Genomic DNA, 19,647 nt, shown 5'->3' on the forward strand with positions numbered 1-19,647 from the left:
ATGACAAGGTGTGGAGCTGGATGAACACAGCAGGCCAAGCAGCGTGAGAGGAGCAGGAAAGCTGATGTTTCGGGCCTAGACCCTTCATCAGAAAAGGTTTGTGCTCCTGAGATGCTGTTTGGCCTGCCGTGTTCATCCAGCTCCACACTTTGTTATCTGAGAAAGGACTTGGGGTACGTTTCTATTTTGAAAACACCCTGTACCTTGTCAGTGGAGTAATGTTGAAGCGTAAGTTATTATTCAGATTAGATATCTGTTTTTGTCACAGTCACGGGATGTGGGCAGCGCTGGACTGTGGAATTTATTGCCCATTCCGACTCGCCCCTGGAGAGAGTGGCGGTGAGCTGCTGCCTTGAACTGCCGTAGCCTGTAGGATGTGGGTGATCCAGTCGGCGCCGTTTGCGATGACGGTGTGGGATTTGGATCACTGTTCGGTGATCACACTGAGATGTTTGTTTGGGGGTGAATATTGACTGAGGAGAACTGCCCTGCTTTTAATGTTGAATTATGGCTTCGTCTCAGAGGTTTTACTCTCTGCAACAGCACGATGCAAACCAGAGGGGCACTGTTACTTCAAAGCTCTTCCCTAATCTGCGGAAATCCCTCTGGGATTTTAGTTTACCTTTGGATATTGAAATAAAATCAATATCTATTTTCTCATTTTATTACCGCATTGAATTTACAAAGAAAAAGGCAAGAAGCAAATTTGATGTTATTGGAATTCTGTGAGAATTTGTTTCTCTTTCCAAGACGGAGGTAAAAATAATCCTGAATACTGCTTTATCCCTTTTCCATCGGTGTTTGTTGTAAATCTCTTGATGACTGAAACACAAAGAGCTTCAAGCAAGTGTTTTTATTTTCAGTGAATGTTCATGTCGTGTACAACCAAACAACTAAAAATAATCTGATTGTGAAGATATCTGCTGTAAACGCGGCATCGATTCGAGCCCCTCTGGAGATGTCCTTTCTCAAGGTCATTCCCTCTCAGAGGCGACGGATGTTGGGAGGAGCTGCTAAGATCTGCTTTTGGTGAATTCTGCTGCAGGGGAGATGCAGCTAATACATGCAGACTCTCTCACACACTCTCTCTCTCACACACACACTCTCTCTCACACTCACACACTCTCTCTCACACACTCTCCCACTCTCTCACATTCTGTCTCTCACACTCTCTCTCTCTCACACACACACTCTCCTTCACACACTCTCTCACACTCACACACACTCTCTCTCACACTCTCTCTCTCTCTCACACACACACTCTCTCTCTCACACACTGTCTCACACACTCTCTCTCACACACTCACAAACTGTCTGACACACTCTCTCACACAGTCTCTCAGACTCTCTCTCACACACACTCTCTCACACTCTCTCCCACACACTCTCTCACACACTCTCTCACACACACACTCTCTCTTTCTCTCACACACTGTCTCTCACACTCTCTCTCATACACACTCTCTCTCACACTCTCTCTCACACACTCTCTAACACACACTCTCACACTCTCTCTCACACACTCTCTAACACACACTCTCACACTCTCTCTCTCACACACTCTCTATCTCACACACTCACTCTCTCTCACACACTCTCTCACACTCTCTCTCTCACACACTCTCTCTCTCATTCTCTCTCACACTCACTCTCTCACACACTCTCTCACACACTCACACACTCTCTCTCACACACTCTCTCTCACACACGCTCTCTCTCTCACACACACACACTCTCTCTCTCACACACGCTCTCTCTCTCACACACGCTCTCCCTCTCACACACGCTCTCCCTCTCACACACACACTCTCTCTCACACGCTGTCTCTCTCTCACACACACACTCTCTCTCTCACGCGCACACTCTCACACACGGTCTCTCTCTCACACACACTCTCTCTCACACACACTCTCTCTCTCACACACAGGCTCTCTCTCTCTCTCACACACACACACACACACACACACACAGGCTCTCTCTCTCACACACACGCACACAGGCTCTCTCTCACACACACGCACACAAGCTGTCTCTCTCACACACACACAGGGTGTCTCTGTCTCACTCTCACACACAGGCTCCCTCTCACACACACACAGGGACCCTCTCTCACACACACACACAGGTTCTGTCTCTCACACACACAGGCTCACTCTGTCTCACTCACACACAGGCTCCCTCACTCTCTCTCGCGCGCGCACACACACAGGCTCTCTCTCTCTCTCACACACTCACACACACACTTTATCTATTTCTCTCTCTCACACACACACACTTACACACAGGCTCTCTATCTCTCTCACATACACACACAGGCTCTCTCTCTCTCTCCCTCCCTCTCTCACACACACACACACACTCTCTCTCTCACTCTCACACACTCTCTCTCTCACAGACTCTCTCTCACACACACTCTCTCTCACACACACTCTCTCTCACACACACAGGCTCTCTCTAGCACACACACACACACACACACACAGGCTGTCTCTATCTCACACACACACACAGGCTCCCTCTCTCTCTCTCACACACACACAGGCTCTCTCTCTCACACACACACACACACACACACGCAGGCTCTCTCTCGCACACACACACACACAGGCTGTCTCTGTCTCACTCACACACACAGGCTGTCTCTCACACACACACACACACACACAGGCTCTCTCTCACACACATACAGGCTCTCCCTCTTACACACACACACACACACACACACACAGGCTCTTTCTCTCACACACACAGGCTCTCGCTCTCTCACACACACAGGCTCTCTCTCTCACACACACACACAGGCTCTCTCTCTCTCACACACACACACACACACACACAGGCTCTCTCTCACACACAAACAGGCTCTCCCTCACACACACACACACACAGGCTCTCTCTCACACACACACAGGCTCTCGCTCTCTCACACACACAGGCTCTCTCTCTCACACACACACACAGGCTCTCTCTCTCACACACACACACACACACACAGGCTCTCTCTCTCACACACACAGGCTCTCGCTCTCTCACACACACAGGCTCTCGCTCTCTCACACACACAGGCTCTCTGTCTCACACACACACAGGCTCTCTCTTGCACACACACACACACACACGCGAGTTCACACAGAAACAAAAACAGAAATGCTGGAAAATGTCAGCAGATCTAGCAGTATCTTTTGAAAAAACACAGAGTTAATGTTGTGGGTCTTCAGTTCTGAAGAATGATTGCTGGACTCTAAACATTAGCTCTCCTTTCTCTCCAAAGATGCTGCCAGACGTGCTGAGCTTTTCCTGCAGTTTCTGGTTATATTTCTGACTTCCAGCACTGGCAGTTCTCTTTTTGGTTTAGTGTCAACTTCCCACAGAGACTGAGGCTTGGACTGAGTTGAAGAGGAACTTCTTCACCCACAGGATTGTGAATCTGTGGAATTCCCTGCCCAGTGAAGCAGCTGAGACTAACTCTTTGAATGTTTGAAAGACAAAGATAGATAATTTTTTGAACAGTAAAGGAATTACGGGTTATGGTGAGCTGGCAGGTAAATGGAGCTGAGTCCGTGAAAAGATCAGCCATGATCTTATTGAATGGCGGAGCAGGCTCAAGGGGCCGAATGGCCAACAATTTCTTATGTTCACTTAACCTGTCGGTATCCCTTATGCAGACATGGTGTTATCCTCACCACTTACATTCCCAGTACATTCATTTTCCTCATCCAAGTGTAAATTGTAAAGAATTGTGATTGCAGCACTGATCCATGTGGCTGACCATTAGTTATGGGTAGCCATCCTGAAAATAACCCCATTCATCCCAACTCTCTCTCTCCTATTGATGAGCCAATCCTGTAGCCTTGTTAATATACCTAATGGCACAGGCTTGTCTCTAATTAGATGGTACCCTATCAAACACCTTGTGAAAATCCAAATAAATTACATCCACTGCTCCCCCGCCTTTCTCTGTCCATTAGCTCCTCAAAGAAAGCAGAGTTTGAAGGAGCTGTGGGTGGCTGGGTGTGTTTTTGGGCAGAGACTGGAGGCAAAGCTACCACCATGCGGCTGCCTGTTTCTATTGAGTATTTGTCTTTGTGTGATTTTTGTTGAAATGGTGTTTGTTGGAGGTAGGACCTGAAGATAGCTGCATTCAGGCAGCAATCAACTGAGAAAATTATTTTGCGATTTAGAAGTTGCAGCTGTAGAAAGAATTGATAAATTCAGTAAAAATACAACCCGATGAAAGGCAGTAAGTAGAGGAATTCCAAACCTCTATTGATCTAAGGATGACCTGAGATGTTGGTGTGAATTAAAAGGAGCATAATGGGTGAAGTTTGATATCGCTGTGAGATATTTGAGAAATATGGAGCTGTGCATGCCTCAATCCTGGGCTGGGGAGTGGGATTATTGTCCGTCAGCAGAGGGAGAGGGAGAATTTCAATGCTCCCCATCAGCACCTTGCACTTACTGCCAGCATCCTGTAGTTACAGTCAGGCAGCTGAGAGGTTGTGACTGTATCTTCAGGAGAAATCTAGCTCTCGGTCTGATCCACACATGCTGCCATGTCTCTCTGTTGCAGTCTGTCAGAATAATACCATCTGGAGAGAGGTTGAACTGAAAATTAATGTAAATGTGATGCAATAAATTGATCTGTATTTCCATAGCAATTTACTGAATGCTGGGAGTTCTCACACAGAGGGCTGAACGTAGGTAATTGTGGTCACCCCCTCGGGCTACAGTCTGTGTTTTCATGTTCAGCACTGGGCTGCAGTGTCACTGCCAGCTTGTTGGTACCTGGGTGATTGTGAAAACCCACTGTTACAGACAGCCCAGAGAATCTGCTCCAGAAGCAGCAAACACAGAAATCCAGCCCAGCTAGTGTGGCTTCTGTTGTAACACAAATACTACCTTCGGTTAGTACAGATGTGGTGACAGGCCACTCTGGAAATCACAACAGAATTAGGCAAAGTTGGCATAAATTGATGAAAGAGAATTGGTGTTTGTGAAATCCATGGGGCTGTTTTTAAGTTTGTAAATAACAGCAGAACAGATGATGGGGGTGGGGCAATGGATTTAAATCTTCAAAAAGCATTGGAAAATATGACACACACGAGAGGATGTGACACAACATCAGAGAGTGCGGTGCTGGGGGGAATAGGTGAGCATCGATTAGAGGATTGATTAAAGTGCACCAAACCCAGCAGAGGAATAAATAGGACATTTCTCTACATCCAAACCAAACACAGTCACACTGGAGAAACTCAGCAGGTCTGGCAGTATCTGTGGAGAGAGAAACAGAGTTAATGTTTGGAGCCTGGAGACCATTTTTAACGTTTTTGGACTATAGCGGTTGGAGTACTGTAACCACCCACATTCTGTTCGTCATGTTTACAGTGAGTGGGTGGGGTAAAACGACAGGCTCCAAATAGTTGAGATCCCAACACTAATTGCTGAGGCACTGCACAGGTTCCAAGCTGAAAAAGTGACACTGATACCGACACCTTGTTTCTTGTTAAACCAATCCTTTACCCCCTTCACCAGTCTGGAGTGAGTTGACCCCCGAGACCTCCATTTCCTGGTGATATATGTCTAGGATGGGAGGAAGCTGCAAGGAGGACTCAAAGTTTGCAAAGGGATTACAGCCTTATCCACTTATAAAGCCACTTTCAGGGAGCTATGGACTTGTATCCAAGATTTCTCTGTATATCAGTGCTCCTATGTGTCCTGCCATTTACTGTGTAATTTCCTCTATGTGTTTGACCTCCCAAAATGCCTCACCTTGTCGGAAGTAAACTCTATCTGCCATTTCTCTGCCCGACTTCTTCAATTAATCTATATCCTGCTGTACCCTTTGACAACCTCAATATCTACAACTCCACCAATTTTAACATCATCAGCAAATTTACTGCAACTCCTTTTTGTCTTCCCATTGAGTCTTTAATCCTTTATAACTCAGCCATCTCCAGCTGCTTCATCAATGGCCTTCCCTCCATCATAAGGTCAGAAGTGGGATGTTTGCCAATGATTACACAGTGTTCAGCACCATTCACAACTCCTCAGATACTGAAGCAGTCCATGTTCACATGCAACAAGATCTGGACAATATCCAGGCTTGGGCTGATAATTAACATTTGTGCTACAGAAATGCCATATAATGTCCATCTCCAATAAGAGAGAATCCTGACCATCACCCCATAACATTCAAAGGTGTTAACATCACTGAATCTTTCAGAATCAACATCTTGAGGGTTACGAATGATCAGAAACTGAACTGGACTCACCACATTAACACAGCGGCTACAAGAGCAGGTCAGAAGCTGGGAATACTGTGGTGAGTAACCCTCAGTCCCTGACCCCCCCCCCCCCCCCCCCCCCACCCCAAGCGTGTCCACCATCTGCAAGGCACAAGTCAGAAGTCTGATGGAATACTCCTCATTTGCGTGGTTGAGTACAGCTCCCACAACATCTAAAAAGCTCAACATCATCCTGGTCAAAGCAGCCCATCTGACCAGTGCCACACCCACAAGCATCCATTCCCACCAGCCCTGACGCTCAGTAACAGTAATGTATACCATCTACAAGGTGCACTGAGGAAATTCACCAAGGCTTCTTTGACAGCACCTTCCAAAGCCATGTGTGTGTGTGTGTGTGTGTGACAGAGAGAGTGTATGCACGTGTGCGAATTAGTGTGTTTGAATGTGTGTGTGTGTGTGTGTGTGTGTGTGTGACAGAGAGAGTGTATGCACGTGTGCGAATTAGTGTGTTTGAATGTGTGTGTGACAGAGACAGTGTATGCACGTGTGAGAATTAGTATGTTTGAATGTGTGTGTGTGTGACAGAGAGAGTGTATGCACGTGTGAGAATGAGTGGAATGTGACCTTGATGTCAAGGACAGTCACACTCACCTCACCTCTGGAATTGTCTAATAATGTCTAGAGTTGAGCTCAAAGCATGCACCAGTGATAAAATAATCATTATGGGTCCAACAGGTTTATTTGAAAGCACAAGCTTTCAGAGCCTTGCTCATCCTCTAGGTGTTAGTGAGAGAGATGGTATCAGACACAGAATTTATAAGTATAAGATCTAGGGATGTACTAAACAAACCTAAGAGGCTGTTAAATCTTTCAGCAGTTAGAAGGTTTTAACTGATTAAGATGTATATATAAATCCTGAATTCCTTACAAGCCACTGTCCCGAGAGAACTAAAGGTTTTTATCAGTGTAAAAAAATCCTTTAATCCTTGGTATCCATGAGGACGGCCTCAATTGGGATCTACAGGTGACCCCACCACACTATACACTCTCACACACACACACACACGCACATTCAAACACACTAATTCTCACACGTGCATACATATACGTACACCCTCTCTCTCACACGCACGCACACACTGTCTCCCCTAACCCCCACACATGCACACACACACACACATTCACACACACTCATTCTCACACGTGCATACACTCTCTGTCTCACACACACACACACACATTCAAACACACTAATTCTCACACGTGCATACACTCTCTCTGTCACACACACACACACACGCACACACACACCCCGCACACACACACCCCACACACACACATTCAAACACACTAATTCTCACACGTGCATACACTCTCTCTGTCACACACACACACCACACACATTCAAACACACTAATTCTCACACGTGCATACACTCTCTCTGTCTCACACACACACACTAATTCTCACACATGCATACACTCTGTCACACACACACATTCTCACACATGCATACACTCTCTCCCCAACCCCCCCCCACACACACACGCACACTCTGTCTCCCCTAACTGCGCATGCACACACACACACTCTCACACGTACATACACTCTCTCTGTCTCACACACACACACATTCTCTCCCCTAACCCCCGCCCCACACACACACACTCACACTCTCTCTCCCCTAACCCCCCCCACACACATACACACACTCTCTCCCCCCCACACACACACACTCTCTCCCCTAACCACCACCCCCCCCCCACACACACACACACACACACACACACACACACATTGTCGGGTGGATGCCAGTGCTGTACTGGAACAGCTTGGCTCAGAGAGCGGCAAGTTCTGAAGCACAAGCCTTCAGTTCTGTTGCTGAGATGTTGCCAGGCCTTTGCAATATTCAGTGCCTGCAACCATTTTTTTGGAAATTGGTTGTAGTATAACTAGGTTTTTGGAGACTATTCTTACGACTGTAGAGTGAGTTTCCAGCAATGATCAATGGAGATTTATAAAACTTGCATCTTCTTTTGTGACATTATTGTTGTCGATCAATATTAACCTCCAAGTTTTGCAGCATGTGCCTGGTTTGTGAAGTCAAAGTTTCCAGTTTGCTTTTGTTATTCAGTCAGAATCTGGCTTTGGAAGTGGAATTACAGAGAGGAGAGGGACAACCTTATCATAGAGTAGCAACAAAATCCATCCATTTTATCAGGTGAAAGAAATAGGAGGGGGAATAGCCCCTGAAGCCTGCCCCAACACTCTGTAAAATTATTGCAGATCTGCCACAGTCCTGAAAATTCTACTTACTTTCTTAAAAAGTGCTTCTAATCTGTGTGACAGTAAACTCAGCTGTGCAAGGGCTTATTAACCATGATTTCAGAACTGTGTGCAAGCTATAATTTAAGAGACTTGATTTGAGTTCTGCTGTTCATCAGTTTCTATGCAGTTGTCACCTGGGCTTGTCCTGCAATGTTCCTGCTGCTGTCTCCTTTCCAGAGTGACCCAGCAGGGCACAGATCCTTGGGGATGCAGACAGGTGCAGTTTGCTGCCTGTGTACAGGAGGACATTGTAGAAGCCAGTATTTTTGATAGGCTCGGGGACTGTTCGGGGGAATTAGCTAGTGCTGTCTTCACAGGGGCACAGTAAAAATGTAATAAAGATGCTCTGACACTTGCCTTGAAGCAGAGCAGTATTGATAGTAACAACTGAAAGAAATGGGCAACCCCAATCCTTCACAGTGGCAGTGACTGTCCATCAAACTGCATCATGCTTTGATTCTAAACATCTTCATGATGAGGTGGCAGCAGCAGAAAAAGGAGGAAAGGGACCAATTGCTATGCTCTGGTTCCCTGGGCATTGTGGGACATCCAGTCCCATGTGACCAACCATCAATGACACAGATTGTCTGCTTGCCAAGCTCTGTGATTGGTTCTCAGGCAACTGAACCCATTGGGTACAAGTGAAGAAGGCAAAGCGAAACCTTCCAACGTCTCCCAGCTCATCAGCTCACTCTGTCCTCCACAGTAAGCATCATGTTAAGGCTGAAAAAGTCCCATTTATTTTTTGTACAACTGTTGCTGCAAGCTGCGATTTGTAACTGGTAAGCCAGAGACCAGACGAAGTCTATAATTAAGAATGGAGTAACTGAGCACCTTGAAAATTTCCAGCTGATGAGGGAGAGCCAGCATGGACAGCTGGGTCATGTCTGATGAATCTCTTTGAAGTTTTTGAAGAGGTGACTAACTGGACAGCGAATATCTACAGATATTGCCGATATGGCTTTTTAGAACACGTTTGACAAAACCCCACTTCCAAGTCTGTTAACTGTGGTAAAAGCCCACAGGATTGAGGGCAGATTCCTGAAGTGGCCGGGGGCAGAAAGTAGGGATAATGGGTAGGGATTCAAATTGGCAGGATGTGACCAGTGATATCCCACTTGGATCTGTGTCAGGGCCCTAATTATTTCCATTATTTAATAACGACTTGGATAATGGCATTTTAATGTCATATATCCAAAGTTAGATAGCATTATAGACATAGAACATAGAACACAGAAAAGTACAGCACAGTACAGGCCCTTCGGCCCACGATGTTGTGCTGTGGAATAATCCTAATCGAAAAATAAAATAACCTAACCTACATTCCCCTCAGTTCACTGCTGTCCATGTGCATGTCCAGCGGTCGCTTAAATGTCACTAATGACTCTGCTTCCACGACTACCACTGGCAAACTATTCCATGTGCTCACAACTCTCTGGGTGAAGAACCTCCCTCTGACGTCTCCTCTATACCTTCCTCCTAACACCTTAAAACTATGACCCCTCGTGGCAGTCAATCCTGCCCTGGGGAAAAGTCTCTGGCTATCGACTCTATCCATGCCTCTCATTACCTTGTACACCTCGATCAGGTCACCTCTCTTCCTCCTGCTCTCCAGAGAGAAAAGGTCGAGCTCAGTCAACCTCTCCTCGTAAGACAAGCCCTCCAGTCCAGGCAGCATCCTGGTAAAACTCCTTTGCACCCTCTCCAAAGCCTCCACATCTTTCCTATAATAGGCCAACCAGAACCGGACACAATATTCCAGTGTGGTCTCACCAGGGTTTTGTAGAGCTGCAGCATAACCTCGCGGCTCTTAAACTTGATCCCCCTGTTAATGAAAGCCAAAAAACCATATGCTTTCTTAACAACCTTATCCACCTGGGTGGCAACTTTGAGGGTGCTATGCACTTGAACACCAAGATCCTGCTGTTCCTCCACACTGCCGAGAATCCTGCCTTTAATCCTATATTCAGCATTAAGTTCGATCTTCCAAAATGCATCACTTTGCACTTATCCACGTTGAACTCCATCTGCCATTTCTCAGCCCAGCTCTGCATTCTGTCAATGTCTCACTGAAGCCTGCAATAGCCCTTGATGCTATCAATGGCACCTCCAACCTTTGTGTCATCAGCAAACATACTAACCCACCCCTCAACCTCCTCATCCAAGTCATTATAAAAACTACAAAGAGCAGAGGCCCAAGAACAGAGCCCTACAGGACAGCACTCAGCACTGACCTCCAGGCAGAATACTTACCATCTACAACCACTCTCTGCCTCCTGTCAGCCAACCAATTCTGAATCCAGACAGCCAAATCACCCTGTATCCCATACCTCCTGACTTTATGAATGAGCCTGCCGTGGGGAACCTTATCAAATGCCTTGCTGAAGTCCATGTACACCACATGCACTGCTCGACCCTCGTCAACCTGTCTCGTGACCTCCTCAAAAAAACTCAATAAGATTTGTGAGGCATGACCTGCCCCTCTCAAAGCCATGCTGACTCCCTTTAATCACGCTATGCTTTTCCAAATAGTCATAAATCCTATCCCTCAGAATTGTTTCCAAAACCTTGCTGACCACAGAGGTAAGACTGACTGGTCTATAATTTCCAGGGATTTCCCTATTCCCTTTCTTGAAAAGAGGAACAACATTTGCCTCCCTCCAATCTTCAGGTATGACTCCGGTGGAGAGTGAGGAAGCAAAGATTTTCACCAGCGGCTTAGCAACCTCCTTTCTTGCTTCCCCAAATTCCCCACTCAGCACAGCTTCCTCCCCGCAGTAAAGTCAATGTATATTACAATGTCAGTGATGGCTCATGTTCGGGGTAATGTGCTGCCATAATCCTCCTCCGTTCCCTTTTAAACTAAAACTGAAACAGCAGAGACTTGAGCAGCCCTCTCTATTAGCATCCTGAGGGGAAGCTGCACATGGGTGTGCATCATCATCAGCAGATAGTAACATTTTGTATCAGCGATAATGGGAACTGCAGATGCTGGAGAATTCAGGATAACAAAGTGTGGAGCTGGATGAACACAGCAGCATCTTAGGAACACAAAAGCTGACGTTTTGGGCCTAGACCCGTCATCAGATAAGCTTTGAGCTGTACATTGCAGCCTGGTACAACAGAGAGCACTGAGCACACCAACTGTACCTATTGATCTGGACACCCCAATCACTCAATTACAACTCATCAAAAAACATAGAGGAATAACACAGTACCAGGAAGGGACATTATGTTCATCACTGCCTCTCCCAGTCATTCTGTTCCCTGGTCACATTATTTAATGAAGCTCTCCCTTCACTAGTTCACAATAATCAGGGTTGAAACAGTATGCCACAGCTCCCATGAACACCTGGGCCTCCCATTGCTGCCCATCTCGCCTTTAGCTCAGTCCGGTTGTAATCATTGCAGAGTGAGAGAGGGAGGGAGGGAGACAGGGAGGGGGAGGAGAATGAGGAAGGGAGAGGGAGAATGAGGAAGGGGGAGAGAGGGAGAGGGAGGGAGGGACAGAGGCAGAATGAGGGAGGGAGGGTAAGGGAGGGAGGGAGAGTGGGAGGGAGAGGGAGGCAGGGAGAGAGAGAGTGGGAGCGGAAGAGGGAGAGTGAGGGAGAGAGCGTGAGAGGGAGGGAGGGAGGGAGAGAGAGCAAGTGCCAGCATGAGACTGGGCTGGCCTGAGCAGGTCCTCGTTCCATCTCACTGATTCACTGCCTGGAGCCCACGCTGTCCTGAGCTTTAGGACTGGATGCTGTACAGTTCAGGAGCTACCTGACTAAAGGATTCAACCTCTGCTCCTTGTCTCCAGTTCTCATAACAACAATGTTGAGATAACGTTTGTTCTCTCTTTCCAGAATTGGTTGAAGACCTATGGATATTTTCTGCCGGGTGATATCCGCACATCATCTGTACGATCTGCTCACTCTATGCAAACTGCTATCGCGGCAATGCAGCGATTCTACAGGCTCCCAGTCACTGGAGTGCTAGACGAGACCACAGTGGAGTAAGTCTGACTGAGCTCCTCCTTGACTAGTTCTGGCAATGTTCACACAGATGGTATGAGGACAGCACTGAGTTTGGGATTGAGCTCTGCTGCTTGAGGCACAGACACGACAGAAAATGGCAAATTGGGGCGAGGCAAAAAAGAGATGCTGCTGGGCCCGCTGTGTTCATCCAGCCTCACATTTTATTATCTTGGCTGCATTGTGTTGTTTGTATGAAAGATCCTGAACTGCATTGACCCATTGGATAGGCTTTTTATTCTAAGAATACAGGAAGTGACATAGGAACAGGGATATCTTGGTGGTTCAGTGGTTAGCACTGCTGCCTCATAGTGCCAGGAACCCAGGTTCAATTCCACCCTCAGGAGACTGAGGTGGGACTAATTTAGTTTGGGATTATGTCCAGCGTGGAATGGTTGGACTGAAGGGTTAGTTTGCATGCTGTGTGACTCTGATTGTCTGTGTGGAGTTTTCACGTTCTCTCCATGAGTGGGTGGGCTTTCTCCCACAGTCCGAAGATGTGCAGGTTAGGGGGGATTAGCCATGGGAAAGGCACAGTTACAGGGATGTGATTAGGGTGGGGGGTGGGGGTATGGTGGTCAGATGGGCAGTGTGGACTCAATGTGTCAAACGGCCTGCTCCCACACTGAAGGGATTCTATTCTACAATAAGAGGAGGCCATTCAGCCCCTTGAGCTGGTTCCACCAATCAATAAGACCATGGCTGATCTGTGGCCTAACTCTATAGACCTGTCCTTGGCCCACATCCCTTAATATCTTTGTGAACAAAACATTATCCCAGATTTAAAATTAACAACAGATCGAGTGTCTATTGCCATTTGTTCATTTCAAGGACAAAGAGTGAAAAATGAAGGGACTGAACTAGAAGCAACTTAATTCAGTAAACTGACACATTGTGGTTCTAGACATAATAAAGATAGGGACCTCCTTGTCCTAACTTTCCACCCGACCAGCCTCTGCATCCAGTGTATCATCCTCAAACACTTCTGCCAATTCCAATTAGACCCCACCACTCAGAACATCTTCCACTGCGCGCACGCACACACACACACCTACCTCCCAATCCCCAGCCTTCCACAAGGACCATTCCCTTTGCTACACCTTAGTTCATGCCATGTGCCACACTCCCCACCAACCACTCCAGTACCTTCCCCTGTAACTGTAAAAGATGCAACATTTGTCCACGCACCACCTTCCTCCCTCCTTCCAAGTGAGACAGAGTTCACCCTCATCTCCTCCAAACTAGCCTACTGTATTCGATGCTCCCGATGTGGCCTTCTCTACATTGGTGAGATCAAACGTAAACTTGGTGACCAGTTTGCTGAACATCTCTGCCTGGCCTGTAATGGCCAACCTAACCTCTGGTCACCGTCCATTTCAACTCCAAATCCCGCTCCCCCTTGACGTGTCCGTCCTCAGCCTCCTCCAGTATCGCAGTGACCAGGAACTCACATTTGAAGAACAATGCCTTATCTTCCACCTGGGCACCCTACAGCCCGGAGGACTGGGCATTGAGTTCTCCAATTTGAAATAACCTTCCCACCCCATGGCCTGGCTTCCCTTCCAACCCCACCTCCTCCCTTCCATTCCACCTTCTGACCCTCCCTCCCAACCACCGACCGCATTCATCCCTCGCATCGACCAACCACCACCATTCCTCCTCCACTCCTTCCCCACTCCCCCTTTATCTGCAGCTCACCCTACCCCACATCCAGCCCTGAAGGAGGGAAATACCCAAAACATTGACGGCTCCTTTCCTCCCGATGCTGCCTGGTTTGCTGTAATCTTCCAGCCTCCTGTTTGTCTACCGTGTGGTTCTAAATGAGTGGAACAGAAAGCTGACCCTTGGGATTGGCAAGGTGGTGTTGGCCATACACACACAAAGGCCATTCAGCCCACTATGCCAGTGCTGGGTTTTGGGAAGAGCTATTGGATTCGTTTCACTACCCCCCAGTCTTTCCCCGTAGACATGCACAATTTTCTCTATGTAATTTCCTTTTCAAGCCATCCTGACTGCCCTTTCAGATCAGAACTCACTGTCTCTGCTTTCCAGAGAACAGTCCCACCGTCCTCAGTCTCTCTCTGTAGTTGAAATAGCTTATTCCTGGTTCCATTCCGGTAAAATCCTCCACGCAGCCTTTTGGAAGCCCTAACACCTTTACTAATTCAACACTGGCCTAACCAAGGTTTGTAATGGTTTAACATTATGTTGTAGTTTTTCTTAATCAATACCTCTCTTTAGAAATAGGAGGATCCCATAATCATTTTTCACAATTTTCTCAACTTGTCCTTCCACCCTCAAACATTCGAGTACATTCACCTCCTGGTCCCCGCTCCTGCTCCATCTTTACAATTGTAACGTTTGGTTTATATTGTCTCTGTCATGCAACCAAAACAAATCCCTTTGCATTTCTCTCTGTTAATTCCACCTGCTGTGTCTGTCCCTTACACCATCCTGTTTGTGTCCCCTGGAGTCTGGTACTCTCCTCCTCACTGCTTACTGCATTTCAGACTTGTATACTAACTACAAACTGTGAAATGATGCCTCATACTTCCAAACCCAGGCAAACCTATGAAAACAAGCAGCAAGACTAACACCAGCTTCTGATACATCAGTTTTGCTCATCAGTCCAATCACAGAATCTCTAAATGGCTAGGAGCTCATTCCATCCACAGTGTCTGCACCACCTCTTGAGTTTGGTGTGATACTATTACTCTATTATCAAACATGTTTTGATTGTCAGCCTCAGTTCCTTCATCATCCTCCTTTGCAGCATCATAAAAACTGATTTTTTTTCCCTGATTTCACTCTTAATAACTGCCTCATAACCTCCAAGCAGTCAGTGGGCTCCAATTCCAAAAGCTTTTCTTCTTCTTCCGATTGTTCCTGATCAAATCTTAACATTTACTTCTCCAGAGCCTAGCCAGTGATACCTCACAGGAACAAATACAAATAAATAATCAAATATGAACTGGGTGGCAGAATTCCCAGTGGGTGAACACAAAGCACAATAAAGGAGCAAGTTCTACAGATAATTAGATGAGAAAAAATTGAAACTGAAATAAGTTCTGTCTTAATTGCACTGCCCACAACTGCAGGATGTTCCACAGTCTGTCACAATCAATAAGAAGGATTTTGAAACACAGCTGCTGTTATAGGAAGCTTTAAAAATTATAAAAGCTTTCTTATTAAGATCTACCATTTGCCACAACACCCGTTCCACATTCCCCTTCTGTTGCAGCAACATTCTCTGCTTGACATTCTTTTGTCTAGAAAAAGGAAATTTAGAGAGAAAATGAGAAAGGATTAGTTCTGGATATTAAAATTGTAATAGAGTAAGATTTTATGCATGTCAAAAATGAAAGGATGGTGAGGTGGAGTATTTAGAATCGTTTTTATTGCACGCCTGGGATATGGATTTCACTGGCTGAGTCAGCATTTATTGCCCATCCCCAATCGTAAAAAGTCAAATCTATTACTGTGGGTCTGGAGTCACATGTAGGTGAGGGCAGAGGATGTCTTTTCCCAAAGGAAATTTGTCGCCCAGATCGAGGTTTTTACTTCAATGATTACTTGAGCAAACTTTTTAATTCCTGATTTTTGTTAAATTCAAATATCATCATCTTTCTTGGAGGGATTTGATCATCCCTGTCCCTGCCTTCCACAGACCACCAGCATGGGATGCTGGATTACTGTGAGTAGTTACCACAATCAACTGCATTGGTTGACAGAAAGTTAAACAAATATTTGTAGTGAGGCAGATAGAGTGATGACTGGGATAGCAGAGCTGACAGATGCAGTGGACTGAATGGCCTCCTGAGCTGCATATGAGAGTAAACATTTGTCTGATATTAAATCACAGGAGATTTCTCAAACATTGCAGCCTTCCTGCACTGACAACCCCCGACTCATTCCTTAAACTGGAAACCAACACATTTCAACAAACTGAGTGGGTGGGAGGGTGGGGGCTCCTGGACTCCTCAGGGTGAGGGGGGTCACTATGATAGGCTCTGCCAGGAGCTGAGGGGAAGGGGTGAAGGTTACAGACAGCCCCTCCGTCAGGATTGAGAGAGGAATTTGTTTGAGGTGTTGGTTTGGAAAGCAGTGAGTTGATCCGAGTTGGACGGGCACTATTCCAGCACTAACTTCCCTTTCTCGCTGTTAGATGGATGAAGAAGCCACGATGTGGTGTCCCTGATCAGCCTCGGGTCACTCGCAGACAGAGGAGTAAACGCTATGCACTCACCGGCCAGAAATGGAGGCAGAAACACATCACCTACAGGTACAGCTCCCCCACCACCTCCCACCCCCCTCACTACCACCTCCCCCCTCCCCCACCACCACCCACCCCCCTCCCCCACCTCCACCCCCTCACCCACCCACCTCACTACCTCCACCCCCCTCACAACCCCTCCCACCCCCCTCACTATCTCCACCCACCCCCCCAACAGCAACACCGATCCCCCTCACTACCTCCACCCACCTCCCCGCCTCCACCCACCCCCCTCACTACCTGCACCCACCCCCCCACCACCACCACCCACCCCCTCACCACCTCCACCCACCCCCTCACTACCTCCACCCACCCCCTCACTACCTCCACCCACCCCCTCACTACCTCCACCTGCCCCCTCACTACCTCCACCACCCTCACTCCCTCCACCCAACCCCCACCACCACCCACCCCCCTCATTGCCTCCACCCACCTCCCCCACCACCACCCACCCCCCTCATTGCCTCCACCCACCTCCCCCACCACCACCCACCCCTCTCACTACCTCCAGCCACCTCCCCCACCACCACCACCCAACCACCTCCATCCACCCACCTCCCCCACCACCACCCACCCACTTCCCCTACCTCCACCCACCCAACCACCACACACCACCTCAACCCACCCACCTGACACAACCCGTCCATCTTCTCTCCCACCTATCTGCCCATCCCATCCCACTGACCAATCCCCACCACTGCCTGCCAGCACTTACCTATCACCATTCCCATCTACCTTCCCCACCCCCACCCCCTCTCTCTATTTACTTCCCAGCTCCCTTCCCTCTCCCCATTTCTGAAGAAGAGTCCTGACCCGGAACATCAGCCTTCCTGCTCCCCTGACGCTGCTTGGCCTGCTGTGTTTCACCAGCTCCACACTGTGTTGTCTCTGAAGCCTTTATCTGCACAGGTCAGAGCTCTCCCTGCCTATTGGCCAATGATGTCTTTTGCTGAGTCAGCTGTATGTATGGACGGATTAACTTAATTTTGGTAATAGCTAACGATTGGTCAGGGATTACAAAAATATTCTTTAAAGTGTCGGCCGAGTTGTGAGCTCCCAGTTGGTATTGTGGCCGGTGGGGTGCTGTGGCTGGATGATCGTTGCTGGACTGGGTTAATGATGCTGGAATCAGTTTTGTGAACAGTTAGTTTTTAAAAATCAGCTTGCAATGAATCTCTCGTTCCTCTCTCGAACAGCATTCACAACTATACCCCGAAGGTGGGAGAGTATGAAACTCGGAGAGCCATTCGCCGAGCGTTCGATGTCTGGCAGAAGGTCACTCCGTTGACCTTTGAGGAAATTCCTTACCATGAGATTAAGAGCAACAGGAAGGAAGCAGACATTATGATTTTCTTTGCCTCTGGTTTCCATGGTGACAGTTCCCCGTTTGATGGAGAAGGTGGATTCTTGGCACATGCTTACTTCCCTGGGCCAGGAATTGGAGGTGATACTCATTTTGACTCGGATGAACCCTGGACATTGGGCAATTCCAACCACGATGGTAAGCACTCATCCATTTAACGCTTTGTTACACTGAGTGATTGTGTTTGAACGATGGTTTCAAGAAGAGAAAACATCAAATTCTGCACCTAATGATGCAATAAACCCATTGTGAAGGCTTTCATTGGGCTTTGTCTTCACCACAGGATTTTAAAAAATTAATTTTCTTTCATGGGAAAACACAGGAAGCTGCAGTTCCTTCGTCATGAGCATGATTGAGTCAAGTGTAAGAGAGCAGACTGAGGAACATAGATTCATAATGTAGTGGAGAGTTGGCCCAGCATTAGCTAAAGCTCAGACTCGATGCCAAGGTTTGGAGCAGTGAGAGGGCAATGAGATGTGTTTTGTTCATTAAAAACAAATTTTCTTTTGATACTTCCAGCCAGTCCCATGTGGTGGAACACCAGAATAAAGGAATTACAGGTTTCAGAAACTTGGGAATATGTTTTCCAGTCCAGATCCTCATTCCTGCCTCCCATCGCTTGCAAACTCAATAATAGTTTCAATACTTATCTCAAAATTCGATTCTAAAAATTTCAATCAATCTTGACAGATTGAGAGATAGCCTGTGATTGAGTTACAAGTTCACAGCAGCAAGCGAGTACGCTGATCCAAACCTCCTCGACCACTCCTGTGAGAGCCAGTGCCAGTTCTCTCCACCCTCTGGGTCAAAACATTCCTGACTGGGTTTATTTACCAAAGTGTGAAGCTGGATGAACAGAGCAGGCCAAGCAGCATCTCAGGAGCTCCTGAGATGCTACTTGGCCTGCTCTGTTCATCCAGCTTCACATTTTGTTATCTTGGATTCTCTAGCATCTGCAGTTCCCATTATCTCTGGGTTTATATATCACTGTCTTGTCGCGATGTCTTCAAGCTTAATACTCCTTTTCTCTGCATCTTCTGTATCTAACCTGTCTGTAATTTAAAGGACCTTATTAAGACCGTAAGAAACAGGAGCAGGAGGGAACCATCCAGCCCCTTGAGCCTGCTTTGCCATTCAATCGGATCATGGCTGATCCAACATTCCTCACATTCATTTTCCTGTCCTTTCCCCATAACCCTTGATTCCCCGACTGATCAAGAATCTTAACTATCTCAGCCTTAACTAGACACAGGGTCCCTGCCCCCACAGCTCTCTGTGGCAATGAGTTTCACAGATTCACAACTCTCTGAGAAAGGAAATTCTTCCTCATCTCAGTCTGAAATTGGAGCCCCTTTATTATGAGACTATGTCCTCTGGTCCTAGAGTCTCCCATGGAGGGGAAACATCCTCACAGCATTTACC

At 47.2% G+C, this 19,647-nt stretch overlaps 1 protein-coding gene across 2 annotated transcripts in view; it reads left to right on the plus strand.

Moving 5' to 3' along the window:
* mmp24 (matrix metallopeptidase 24) overlaps positions 1-19,647 on the plus strand; it is a 90,585-nt gene that overhangs the window by 41,604 nt on the left and 29,334 nt on the right. For both annotated transcript variants that reach the window (XM_059652668.1, XM_059652669.1), the window contains exons 2-4: positions 12,422-12,570; positions 16,755-16,871; positions 18,059-18,363. In XM_059652668.1, coding sequence (XP_059508651.1) covers positions 12,422-12,570; positions 16,755-16,871; positions 18,059-18,363 — 571 coding nt within the window. The remainder of the gene's footprint in view (positions 1-12,421; positions 12,571-16,754; positions 16,872-18,058; positions 18,364-19,647) is intronic.

This window comes from Stegostoma tigrinum, chromosome 19 (assembly GCF_030684315.1).
Source record: "Stegostoma tigrinum isolate sSteTig4 chromosome 19, sSteTig4.hap1, whole genome shotgun sequence".
NCBI classification, from domain to species: Eukaryota; Metazoa; Chordata; class Chondrichthyes; order Orectolobiformes; family Stegostomatidae; genus Stegostoma; species Stegostoma tigrinum.